The sequence below is a fragment of the Musca domestica genome, unplaced genomic scaffold (assembly GCF_030504385.1).
Source record: "Musca domestica strain aabys unplaced genomic scaffold, Musca_domestica.polishedcontigs.V.1.1 21, whole genome shotgun sequence".
NCBI lineage: Eukaryota > Metazoa > Arthropoda > Insecta > Diptera > Muscidae > Musca > Musca domestica.
This window is the reverse complement of record NW_026712258.1, coordinates 4,908,137-4,922,044: the sequence shown is the minus strand read 5'-3', so window position 1 is coordinate 4,922,044 and position 13,908 is coordinate 4,908,137. Positions and strand designations below refer to the sequence as shown.

General features: G+C 33.6%; 1 protein-coding gene across 1 annotated transcript in view; it reads left to right on the top strand.

The window, feature by feature from the left end:
* LOC101892363 (aminopeptidase N) overlaps positions 1 to 13,908 on the top strand; it is a 766,723-nt gene that overhangs the window by 587,806 nt on the left and 165,009 nt on the right. Inside the window, exon 7 of the mRNA XM_059122797.1 lies at positions 3,877 to 4,022. Within this exon, the coding sequence (XP_058978780.1) occupies positions 3,877 to 4,022 (146 nt within the window). The remainder of the gene's footprint in view (positions 1 to 3,876; positions 4,023 to 13,908) is intronic.

Genomic DNA, 13,908 nt, shown 5'->3' with positions numbered 1-13,908 from the left:
ACAGAAAATGGGCCATGTAGGTCCACGTCTTCGTATAGCCCCCATATACCGTACCCCCGATATTCGGTATTTTGATGATTTTAGCGACATTATTTACTGGGATTGTTTCAAATTTCGCATGTGAAGTTCGTAATGGATACTTCAGCCCATGCCAGATAATTGTCCTTGCAGGTCCACGTCTTCGTATAGCCCTCAATATTATATTATATATATATATTATATTATATTATATTATATTATATTATATTATATTATATATATTATATTATATTATATTATATTATTATTATATTATATTATATTATATTATATTATATTATGTTATATTATATTATATTATATTATATTATATTATATTATATAATATTATATTATATTTTATTATATTATATATTATATTTTATTATATTATTATATTATATATATATTATATATATATATATATATGTTATATTATATTATATTATATTATATTATATTATATTATATTATATAATATTATATTATATTTTATTATATTATATATATTATATTTTATTATATTATATTATATAGATATATATATATATATATATATATATATATATATATATATAATATATATATATATATATATATATATTATATATAGATATATATATATATATATATGTATTGTAATATAACATAATATAATATATGTTTTGTAATTATTGAATGTCCACGTTACGCTCTTACAACACAACACACATTAGGAATAATTATGCGAAGATCACTTAGTGTGATCCACACACTGACTTGTACATAGATTTGTTCTCAGCGTTAAGTTGACTTGTGTAGTGTGCAAGTAGAATAAGTTTCACTCTGAATAAAACATCGACCGAGAGCAGATGTGCGTTTTATTTAAACAATGAAATTAAAGTGCCTAAAAATAAAGTGAACATTAGAGAAACATTTTACCATTTTAAAATATCTGTGTTGTGTGTTAACCTCAAGACAAAATAATTTGAAAACTGTGTGTCAATTGTAAGTCTTGTGTCGACATCAAATTAAAGAAAAATGTCTTCGACCTTGAGCATTGAGAAATTGTCAGAAGAAAATTATGAATCGTAGTATCTTCAGAGGAAAGCCGTGCTGGTGCATCAGGATCTATGGAAGGTGATCTGCGACGAAGAGGCTGCCGAAAAGACTTCTGAGTTTAAGAAAAAAGATGAAAAGGCTACGTCAACAATTGTGTTAAGCATCACACCAGTGCAGTTGTCTCACATAAAAAACTGCAAAACAGCGAAAGATGCTTGGAACAGCTTATCAGAAATCCATCGACCAAAAGGGCCAATAAGAAAGGTATCATTGTTTAAACAGCTACTCAATATGAAGATGGCAGATAACGAAGGCGTTCAAGAATACCTACCTCAATTCACGTCCGTCGTGGATAAGTTGGCAGAGGCAGGTATCGAGCTAGGCGAAGATCTTATGAAAATTTTGTGGTTGCTCTGGAATCTAGAGACAATTTACCTAAGTTAAGTGCATTATAAGTCAAATTGTCTGAAGAAAATGAAAGAAGAAATTTTTAGTGGACATAAATGATGCCATTTCCACTAAACCGAAATTCCAACAAAGACAATAGAAGAAATTACAACGCAAATAGGCAAAACCCCAACAACAAGAAAGGTAGCAGTGATAACAGATCGTACACAAGCAACAACAACAACGTAAGATGTCGAAGAGCAGACAAAAAGCGAAAGGAGCGTGCGTACACAAGTATGGCGACGATTGACAACAACAATGTCAATAAGAACGTGTTTTGATAGCGGCGACTCTTCACATTTGTGCTCTAACCGTAATTTGTTTACGACGTTTGAGGAACACCAAGAAGAAATCTCCCTGGCTTGTAATAAAACAATTCTAGCAAATGGGAAGGGGAGAGTTCTTATAAATGAGGGTGACGTTGTGCTTAACGATGTGTTATTTGTGCCTGACACACAATGCAATTTTATTTCGGTAGGCAAAGTAGCAGTAAAAGATGACGTAATATTTGGAGAAAAAATACGCAAGAATAATAAGCAAGGTGAAAACAGTGCTGAAAGCAATGAGAGTGGGGAACATGTTTTTGTACAATGAGCCTAACAAGAATTTGCTTCTGTCGAAAACAAAAACAAATGTAATAAAGCCCCGTTACGGTTGTCAAAAAGGGAAGAGCCCACAGAATCGAGCAGAAGATCGACGCAATAATTGGAACGCATTTCGACGTATAAAAACAATAACAAGTTGCCGGTGCCAGACAAAACAGAGCACACAATAAAACGAATGTGTTTCGCAAAATTATATATTAATTTTGTCATTCCGTTTGTAACTCCTCGAAATACTCATGTCAGACCCAACAAAGTATATATATTCATGATCAGCGTAAAATTCTAGACGATTTAGCCATGTCCGTCTGTCTGTGTGTCTATCTGTCTGTTGTAATCACGCTATCTTTCGAACAAATTGAGATAGAAGGCTAAAATTTTGCACACATGTATATTTTGCCAGTAGGCAGGTTAAGTTCGTCAATGGTCCATGTAGGTCCAAGTTATCATATAGCCCCCATATAACGGTACCTCCCGATATTCGGTATTTTGATGACTTTAGCGACGTTATTCACCGGAATTTTTTTAATTTGGCATTTGAAGTTCGTAATAGATACTACAGCCTAAGACAGGAAATTATCTGTGCAGGTCCACGTCTCGTATAGCCCCCATATACCGTACCCCCCGATATTCGGTATTTTGATGATTTTAGCGACATTATTAACGGAATCGTTCCAAATTTAGTATTGAAGTTCGTAACAGATACTGCAGCATAATACAGAAAATGGGCCATGTAGGTCCACGTCTTCGTATAGCCCCATATACCGTACCCCGATATTCGGTATTTTGATGATTTTAGCGACATTATTTACTGGGATTGTTTCAAATTTCGCATGTGAAGTTCGTAATGGATACTTCAGCCATGCCAGATAATTGTCTTGCAGGTCCACGTCTTCGTATAGCCCTCAATATTATATTATATTATATTATATATATTATATTATATTATATTATATTTATTATATATATTATATTATATTATATATATTATATTATATTATATTATATTATATTATATTATATTATATTATATTATATATATATATTATATTATATTATGTTATATTAATTATATTATATTATATATATTATATTATTTTTATTATATTATTTATATTTATATTATTATATTATATTATATTATATTATATTATATATATTATATTATATTATATATATTTATATTATATTATATTATATTATATTATATTATATTATATTATATTATATTATATTATATATATTATATTATATTATATTATATTATAGTATATTATATTAATATAATTATATTATATTATATTATATTATATTATATTATTTTATATTATATATATTATATTATTATATATATTTATATATATTATATTATATTATATTATATTATATTATATTATATTATATATATTATATTAATTATATTATATATATTATATTTAATATATTATATTATATTATTATATAATTTATATATTATATTATATTATATTATATTATATATTATATTATATTATATTATATTATATTATATATATATATTATATTAATATTATATTATATTATATTATATTATATTATATTATATATATATATTATATATATATATATATTATATATATTATATTATATTATATTATATATATTATATTATATTATATATATTATATTATATTATATTATATTATATTATATTGTATTATATTATATTATATTATATTATATATATATATATATATATATATAATATTTTTCTTTTTATTATGTTTAGGAAGTTCATAAGAAACTGGTCACCATATACAACCATTTGGAAGAGTACTTCAATAGCTCATTGCCACTGAAAAAAATTGATGTTATTGCGATACCAGGTCTTTCTCTCATGCAACCGGCGGACAATTGGGGCCTTATAATGTTTAAGTAAGTAATTTAAAATTTACCATAATTGCACATGTGCAATAGATTTATGATTACATTAATTTAACTTTTCATTAAAATAAATTGACTTTTCAATTATTTTATTTTATTTAAATGTTTCTGAATTTTTATGCCCTCGACCATACTCTTGAGGGTTTATTAACTTTGCCATTTCATTTGTAACTCCTCGAAAGACTTATGTCGGAACCAACAAAGTACAGGGTGACATGAAAACACTGCAACCAACTTCAGACTACTGTTATTTCTAAGCCACTCATCCGGCAGGTGTTAAAATTATTCCAGTGACAGCTCTTTATATTGTTTACAAGCGTACAAAAGTATGTTGGTTATTCGTGAAATTCAATTCGTGGAATTCAAGCGTGATTGTGTGATTTCTTTATATTTGGAAAACCACAAATGGCTATCGTTAGAGCACTCCAGCATTTAAATGTGAATAAATCTTGTGTATCTCGTACCATCGCTCGTTACCGTGATACTGGTAGCGTAGCCCGACATTAAGGAATGAACGGAAGAAAACAGCAACATCAGCAGAAATGGTTCGAAAAGTAAAGAAGCGACTTGATCGAAACCCGCGTAGCAGTGGCCGAAAAATGGCTCGTGAGCTGAACATATCGCAATATACCATTCGGCAAATATTGAAAAATGGGCTCGGGTTAAAGCCATTGAAATTCCAAAAAGTGGAAAAACTTAAACCGCCACAGAAAGAAAATAGAATCAAAAGAGCTGAAGAGTTGCTTCGATTGAACGAAAATGGTAAACTGCCGAATTTGCTCTTCTTCGATGAGAAAACATTTATTGTCCAGCAGTTTGTAAACAAACAAAATGATCGAGTTTACTTGAAAAAGAGGTCAGCTGAAAATGTGCACCTTTGGTTGGCCACCAGAACTCAAGCGCCGGCCATGATGATGGTGTGGGCCGCAATAACAGCCGCTCTCCGCTCGTATTAATGGACGTTGCATCAGAATAAATAAAAAAACATTCTTTGTGCAGCAACGTGTATATTATCGCGAAAATATTTGAAGGGTATATTAAAGCTTTGGGCACGCAAATATTTTGGCCCCAGACCTTGAACATTCCAATAGTACTCTGCACCATCGCACTCAGCACGCGCCACCCAAGAATGGTTACAAAATGAGGTTCCTCGCTTCTTTTCCAGCGCACAATGGCCACCAAAATCTACGGATACCAATCCGTTGGACTGTTGTGTCTGGGGTATTTTGGAAAGCATGGTTGGCACTAAAAAATACCAAGGTGTCGATCACCTCAAGCAAGCCTTTCGCCGGGAATGGTCCAAAATACCACAGAGCAACATTCGGGCAGAGTGACGGTTTCGTTGGCTTTTTGAAGGCCATAATTCGTGCCAAGGATGACCAATCCGAACAAATCTAAAGTCATTCCAAAATTTGATGCAATTTCCGACACTTTTTGCTTTCATTCAATAAAATTAAAAAAATATATGTACAGTTTCTTTGTTACAGTTTTTTATCTCACCCTGTATATATTCTTGATCATCGTAAAATTCTAAGTCGATTTAGCAATGGTCTGTTTGGCTGTCTGTTGATATCATGGTATCTTTCGAACGAATTGAGATAGAAGACTAAAATCTTACACACATGTGTTTGCAGGTTAAGTTCGAAAATGGGCCATGGCAGTCCACGCTTTCTTATATATTTGATGATTTTAATGGGTACTACAGCCAATTAAAATTTACATATGCAGGCCCATGTTCTCTTATAGGCCTCATAAACGGCACATCCCAATATTCGGTATGTTGATGATTATAGCGACATTATTCACCGAAACTATTTCATATTTCGTATGTGAAAATTTTAACGGGAGTTACAGCCTATGACACGAAATTACATAGGCAGGCCCACGTCTTCGTGTAGCCCATATATAACGGGACCTCCCGATATTCGGTATTTTGATGATATTAGCGACATTATTTCCCGGAATTGTCTTAAATTTAGTATTTGAAGTTCGGAATCGGTACTGCAGCCTGTGACAGTAAATTATTTATGCAGATCTACGTCTTCGTCTAGGCCCCACATAACGGGTTTAATTTTTTGTCAATTTCTTTTTTTAAATTTCTCAAGTTCCTTTCAATAGGTGGAGGGTATCAAAAGTTTGGCCCGGCCGAACTTAGCTGATTTTTTAATTGTTTCTTCTCTTCACGTAATTAGTTCTCCGCAATGCTAACAATAATTTCAGTTTAAAGTGCACTTTTTAATCGCTTGCGGAAGTCAACCTATTTAATCTGCTTTAATGTAATATACAATCTTATGCAATACTTGCAAAATTAAAGTTTTGGTAAAAAAACAAACCAAATTTTTCCTTCGTCCTTTCAAGAAGCATGTTTACATATAGTCAATCCAGTGGGTTCATCAATTTCATGGCGTATATTTTAAATGAATTGTGAGGCATTACGTAGTGAATTTTATTTGACGTATGAACAAAGGAAATATAGTTCATTATTTAGATGATGTGAAGAATTATTTTTTCGCATTCTTATCCCATTTATAACTAAACATCACGTTCCGTAATTTCACATAGACTATAAAACAGTTTTTACATTATCAATGAGTAACACGAACAGTGAAGAATCAAATAAAATAGGGCTTAATAAGTTTCTTTGCTTTTTAGATTTTTTATGCCAAAAAAAAAACATGAATGGATTTTTTTTGCAATAATTCATTGGTCGATTTTTGCAAAAGAACAAAACCATTTCAATTAGGTGACCATAAATATATTACAATATATTTGGATATTTATGTGTATTTTTTAGTTCGCTTATGTTTTAAAAGTGTTTGTGAGCATAAGTGATCGGTCAATATTATTGTAAATGAAAAAAGCTATTTCAGGACCGGAGGAGTGGTTCCGAAGGAGTGGGCGACATTGTCTATTTCGTTTCTGACCTATATATCTATGATATAAATATTGCGATATGGCAGGTTTAGATTATATTGATATTGATTACTTCATGCAGAGGACGGGGCCTCGTCCAGAAGCTGCAACAGCAAACATGTAAGTGGTGAGTTATACCAGTAAACGTTTATTTTTGTTGTTGTGATAATGATTTTTGCTTTGCAATCATTGATTGGGATTTGTGATTAATGACTGTTTTGCATAGCAACAAGCAAACCAAGCGATCAGACCTATTGTTTTTTTCTTGGTTCTAATTTTTACATTGTTTGTTACTTAATTACTTCCCAACTGATGTTTGCTTGTTTTTTTAAGCTGTGCGCTACAGTCATTCGAACGTACTCGTCAATCAATCACATTATTTGTTACTTACTATAATAATTATATATTGTTGAATCATAAAATTTATAATGAGTGTAAAAAATTTTTAGATAGTGGATATTAAGCATAGTTTTAAATTAACTGGTTAGTTTTATATCATAAATATAAATCCATGTGTAATATACCCTTTAGAATAAATATTGAATTCGTCATGAAGTTCTAGTTTTCTCATTATTTTCTATCGGGTGTGAACACGTAACAAACTAATGATCAATTGTAGGGACTTTAGACAAAATCGAACATGGGTCATATCTAAAGTCAAAGGTAGGGTGGGTTTTGAGCACCAACTCCCGAATATCCGAGAGGAATATTCGATGTGGGGATTGATAATTTTTTGTTTTCCTCTGTTTAATTGATCCACTGGGGAGTTTCAACAGTCATCCGAAATATGGTAGATCAGTTGTATTTTATACCCTCCACCATACTATGGAGGGTATATCAACTTTGTCATTCAGTTGGTAATTCCTCGAAATACTCATGTCAGACCCAGCAAAGTATACATATTCTTGATCAGCGTAAAATTCGAAGTCGATTTAGCCATGTCCGTCCGTCTGTCTGTTGTAATCACGCTATCTTTGAATTGAGAATAGGTGGCTAAACTTTTGCACACATGTTTATTTTTCCAGTAGGCAGGTTAAGTTCGTAAATGGGTCATGCAGGTCTACGTTTTCATATAGCCCCAATATAAGGGTACCTCCCGATATTCGGTATTTTGATGATTTTAGCGACATTATTCGCCGGAATAGTTTCAAATTTGGTACTTAAGATTCGTAATGGATACTACAGCCTATGACAGAAAATTGTCTGTGCAGGTCCACGTCTTCGTATAGTCCCATGTAATGGTACCTCCCGATATTAGGTATTTCGATGATTTTAGTCCACGTTTTTGTATAGCCCCAATATTACAGTACATCCCGTTATTCGGTATTTTGATGCATTTAGCGCCATTATTCACCGGAATTGTTTCAAATTTGGTACTTAAAAATCGTTATGGATACTTTAGCCTAAGACAGGAAATTGTCTGTTCAGGTCCACGTCTTCATATAGCCCCCATATAACAGTACCTCCCTATATTCGGTATTTTGATGATTTTAGCGACATTATTAACCGGAATTGTTTAAAATTTGGTATTTGAAGTTTGAAATAGATACTACAGCCTAAGACAGAAAACTGTCTGTGCAGGTCCACGTCTTCGTATAGCCCCCATATAACGGTACCTCCCAATATTCAGTAATTTGATGATTTTAGCGACGTTATTAACCGGAATTGTTTCAAATTACGTATTTAGAGTTCGTAATGGGAACTACAGTCTGTGACAGAAAATTGTGTATGCATGTCCAGGTCTTCCTGTAAGCCCCACATACCAGTACCTCCCTATATACGGTATTTTGACGAGTTTAGGTACAATACCCTCCGAAATTGTTTGAGACGCGTATTTGAAATTCGTAATAAATGCTACAGCCTATGGCAGAATGGTTATGATGATTTTTGCCACATTATTCACCTTTTATTTCAAGTATCGAATTTGAATATGGTAATGACTTATGGCAAATGCCTATGTAGGTCCACGTCGTATAGACACCAATATAACGGCTATATTCGCTATTTTTAAAATGTTAACAATTTTTTAAGGATTTTATCTCCAAATTCATTCAAAATGTTAGCGAACTTACTGCTTTTTAACTTGTTTTTTTTTTTTAGTTTGTTTCCATAGTATCAAAAGGGAGTCTATAAACAAATAAAAACGCTGTAAATTCGGTCGGGATGAACTTTGAATACGCTGCACCATATGGAACGAATATGGCCATTCTCAAAAACGATAAAAACCGTTAAAAATTCTGTTAGATACCAAATATGATTCAATTCCGGTGAATAATGTCGCCTAATTCATCAAAATACTGAATATCGGGAGATACCGTTATATGGGGGCTATACGAAGACCTGAACAGACAATTTTCTGTCTTAGGCTGTAGTGTCCCTTTCGAAATTCGAATACCCAATTTGAAACGATTCCGGTGAATAATGTCGCTAAAATCATCAAAATACACAATATCAGGAGGTACCGTTATATGGGGGCTATATGAAGACGTGGACCTGAACAGACAATTTTCTGTCTTAGGCTGTAGAGTCCCTTTCGAACTTCGAATACCAAATATGAAACGATTCCGGTGAATAATGTCGCTAAAATCATCAAAATACCCGACATCAGGAGATACCGTTATATGGGGGCTATACGAAGACGTGGACCTACATAGCCCATTTACGAGCGTAATCTGCCTACTGGGAAAATAAACATGTGTGCAAAATTTTAGCCTTCTATCTCACTTCGTTCGAGTGTGATTACAACAGACAGACGGACGTTGCTAAATCGACTTAGAATTTAACGCTGATCAAGAATGTATATACATTCGTGGGTCTGACATGAGTATTTCGAGGAGTTACAAACGGAATGACAAAGTTAATATACCCTCCATAGTATGGTGGAGGGTATAAAAAAATATTTATGTGTAACCATTGTTTTGATTTAAGGTGAGAGAACAGGAACCCTCCCATTGGCTAGCTTGTTCAATGACTCCCGTTCGTTCCTCCACCCTGAACGTTGACTTAATTGGTAACATTGATTATATCACAAATAGATTATTACATAATTTGGCGACGTGGGGACTAGAAAGTTGTTTTGTTCTCAAAGCAAACCGCTTTCTTGTCCTACTTATTCCATTCTTATATAAATCGCAGTATTAATGACATATTTAATTGTGCTTTTATTGATTTTTTAATTCGTAAAATTCAGGACTTATAGACTTTGATTGATTGATGATTTTCGATCATATCAACAAAAAGAATGACTGAGTTTCTTTCTGTTTGCTGACTCTCAAATATTTATAAATTTGTATATTCGATGCTAATGTCACATAAGTAATCATACAGATGTTGTAAGGATATTGAGCTATCAACACCTGAATTGTTTTGGATTACAACGAATTTGCTGATTGCGAATTGTTGTCCAAATAAGTCAGAGTAAAAGTGACAAGTTCGCTGGTTTGTTCCTAACAATTATCTTTATAAATAACATGCAATAGAATTAGTTTTGCTTATTTTTATCAATCACCATATTTAACGATAATTTAGTTTGTTTTGTTGTTTCACACCCTAGGGTAGGAACTTTACAATATTTATAGTTGAATTTAAAACTTGTGTGATATATGAAATATATATCCAATTCTCTGAGAACCGAAATAAGTCTTGTGAATCTGTCTTCATAATGGATAGAACTCCCCCACAATCGTTAAATTTGGCCACGTCTGTGGACGTCAATGTGTCAGCGACATATAACGTTTATGTTAATTGTGGTGACAAGATTTCGGAAGAACAAGACATGCTGATATTGTCGGAATGCAACCACAATTTTCACAGAAATTGTCTTGAGAGTCAGTTGTCTAATACTCCTGAATGTCCAACCTGAAAAAGACATTGCTCTCTAGCAAAAATTAGAAAAAAAAGGATAAACCAAGCAATAATAGTCGTGGTAGACCGCGAGGAAATATAACAAAAATGTGTAATACACGAAGTCAAGTGCGCCATTTTCCAGGAGATTGGGATCCTCTTGGGAAAGATGGTGTGGAAGCAAGTTTCCAACACATTCCTTTGAATTGCCCGTCAACGAATAGAAATCTTGATATGCAAAAACGTCCTGCTAAATCATCTAAACCAATAACAGATTACGATCATAGTAGCCGCATAGTGTAACGATGATACAAAATTTAAATTTGACATCCTCATCAGTATAAAAAGCTACAACAGATAACAGAAATGTTACGATCTTGCCAAATTCTCAGCACGAGTTATACAGCAGTCAGTCTCAACCTTCTCCTCCCCCTAATAATGATCAACCTATCAACAGTAGATTTATTTCCGCCTCTGGAAATCACTCCATGCGACCAGATAAATTGACAACAATAATAAGGGATTGGAATATACGTTTTGACGGATCTCATAACGGCATGGGCGTAGAGGAATTTCTCTATAGAATTAAAACCCTGACCAAAGATAACTGCGTTGAATTAGGGCATTATTGGCAGGATCGTGAGTCCGATCGAAACACATTCTGTTACAGTTGTGGTGAGAAAAACACATACAAACCTCAGCGTTTCAAATCTGCCACCTGAAAACTTTGGAAACCAAAAAACTAAACTCCTATCTGAATCCAGAGCCCAATGAATAAACACCTTCACCAAATTTGGATGTAGAATTCAATACAAATATTGGCATGGATTCCAACCTTAAAATTTTTCATTCTTAAGCAGCCATACCCATAATGATATATTTACACTGATTATTCAGATAGGCCAAGTCTCATATTTCCTGTAATTCCTTATCATAAAAAGTGGGAACACTATATAAAACGAAGGAACGCAATATTTGAAGCTTCAGCTTTAAATATGTCACAGAAAAGTAAACCAAAAAGATCTACGCTGCGATTAAGGCAGTATTTAAAATTTGCTTCAAAGTTTCATTTGTCAACAATTATAAACAATTCCTCAGAACGTAGATATTATGCACCTGTTCAGTTTTGACGTTTACAGAATTAGGATTGTTAGACACAGGTGCCAACGTGTCATGTATTGGCTCCGAGATAGCAAGCCTAGATTCAAGAGGTGGACAGGATGTTATCTCTGGGGGGTAATTGAGCCCTCTTCTTCATCTTGGAGTTCACCTATGAAATTGGTTTTAAAACCAAATAGTAGATAGTATTATATAGATAGTATTTTTTCGAGTCTTCCTAAAATTTATATTATCACATAGCTGGATTTAAGGGACGACTACTGGCAGATTGCTCTTACTGAAGATTCAAAACCGTTAACGGCTTTCACCATTCCCGGTAGATCTCTCTACCAGTTCGTTGTAATGCCTTTCGGTCTTTGTAACGCGCCGGCAACCATGCGTAGGCTTGTAGACGAACGATATGTTAATGATTTGATTGTGGTATCCAAAGATTTCAATACTCATGTCACGGTATTAGTTAGACTAGCGGATCAACTTAGAAAGGCCAATCTTACCCCCAATATTGCGAAATCGCACTTCTGTGTAACAGAGGCTACCTACCTCGGTTATGTAATTAGGAATGGAGGTATCAAAACCGATCCACAAAAGATTGACTCTATTTTGAACTGGCCAATCCCCAAGAATATTAAGCAGGTACGAGGATTCCTAGGTTTGGCAGGGTGGTACCGTCGTTTTGTATCTAACTTTTCTTCCATTGTTTTCCCGATCAAGGAAATATTATCCACGAAGCGAAAGTTTAAGTGGACAAGAGAGGCGCAGGAAGCTTTCGATAGGCTCAAATAACTTCTCACCAGTGCACCCATTCCCTCCAATCAAGACTTCACAAAGAAGTTCTTCTTGCACTGTGACGCCAGCGATTTTGGCATTGGTGCAGTACTTGTGCAACTGGATGAGGACAGTAATGAGAAACCCATATCTTTTATGTCTCGGAAACTGACCTCGGCGCAACGGAACTACAGCGTGAATGCTTTGCAGCTGTAGAGGCCATAAAAAATCCGCTGTTAACTCCAGGAGTTTGAGGTAATAACAGACCATTCGTCGTTGCTGTGGCTAATGCGGCAGCCGGACTTAACCGGACGGTTAGCGGGATGAGTTTTCAAACTACAGGGGTTTAAGTTTACCATCCGACACCAAAAAAGAAAAGAACATGTGGTGCCTTACGCTCTGTCCAGAATACCTGTTGATGAAATTGCCTCTATTGAAATAACCGACCCGGAAATCGACCTATCATCTCCGCAATTTGATAGTGAGGAATATAAGAACATGCGTGCTAAAATACAAAAGGACATGTCTAAATATAATCATTATATCGTCATTATTCATTCAATAATTACCTGGTTCTCAGCTGAAAGTAGGTTATCGCCAAGGCATCGTGACGACGATGATAGACTCTTAAATTCTTTTCATCTGTGAAATCATTTTTTATTGAATATAGTATTACTAAAGGAAAGTCCAATTAGTTTTATTCGGAAACTTTAAAATTTTCACAATTGAAATAAAACGCAGTATTTAAAGAAGGTAAAAAATATAAATGAATAAATTTCGTTAAAAGTGTATAATTGTGATATCGTGTGGGCTTTTGTTTTGTTTTTTCATCTCCAGAGTATGTAACCTTTTAATTCAAAATCCACGTGGCTAATTTGAAAAAGTTAGAAACACGGGACTCTCAGAGCTAGTGCCGGGGTTTTCGGAGGGTATTATGTACACGTTGCAATTCCAAAGTAGCCGTCTGTAAGAACTACCAAACGGTCTATAGCCCTGCAGAAATTTTATCAAAAATAATCACCGAAACCTCCAGAATTTACAATTTTCGATGCAAGTTCGACGCTCATTTTATCCAAACCTAAAGTAAAAACCCAATACCAATTAATACTCGAACGCAATTGTTCTGCTTCCATCCACAACGGACCATTTTCAAATAATCGATCTGAAATCGATCGATCGCTACTCACGGCATAAAAATATTGGCGTTGCACCTGTTGGTCTTGGGCTTCAAGAGCTT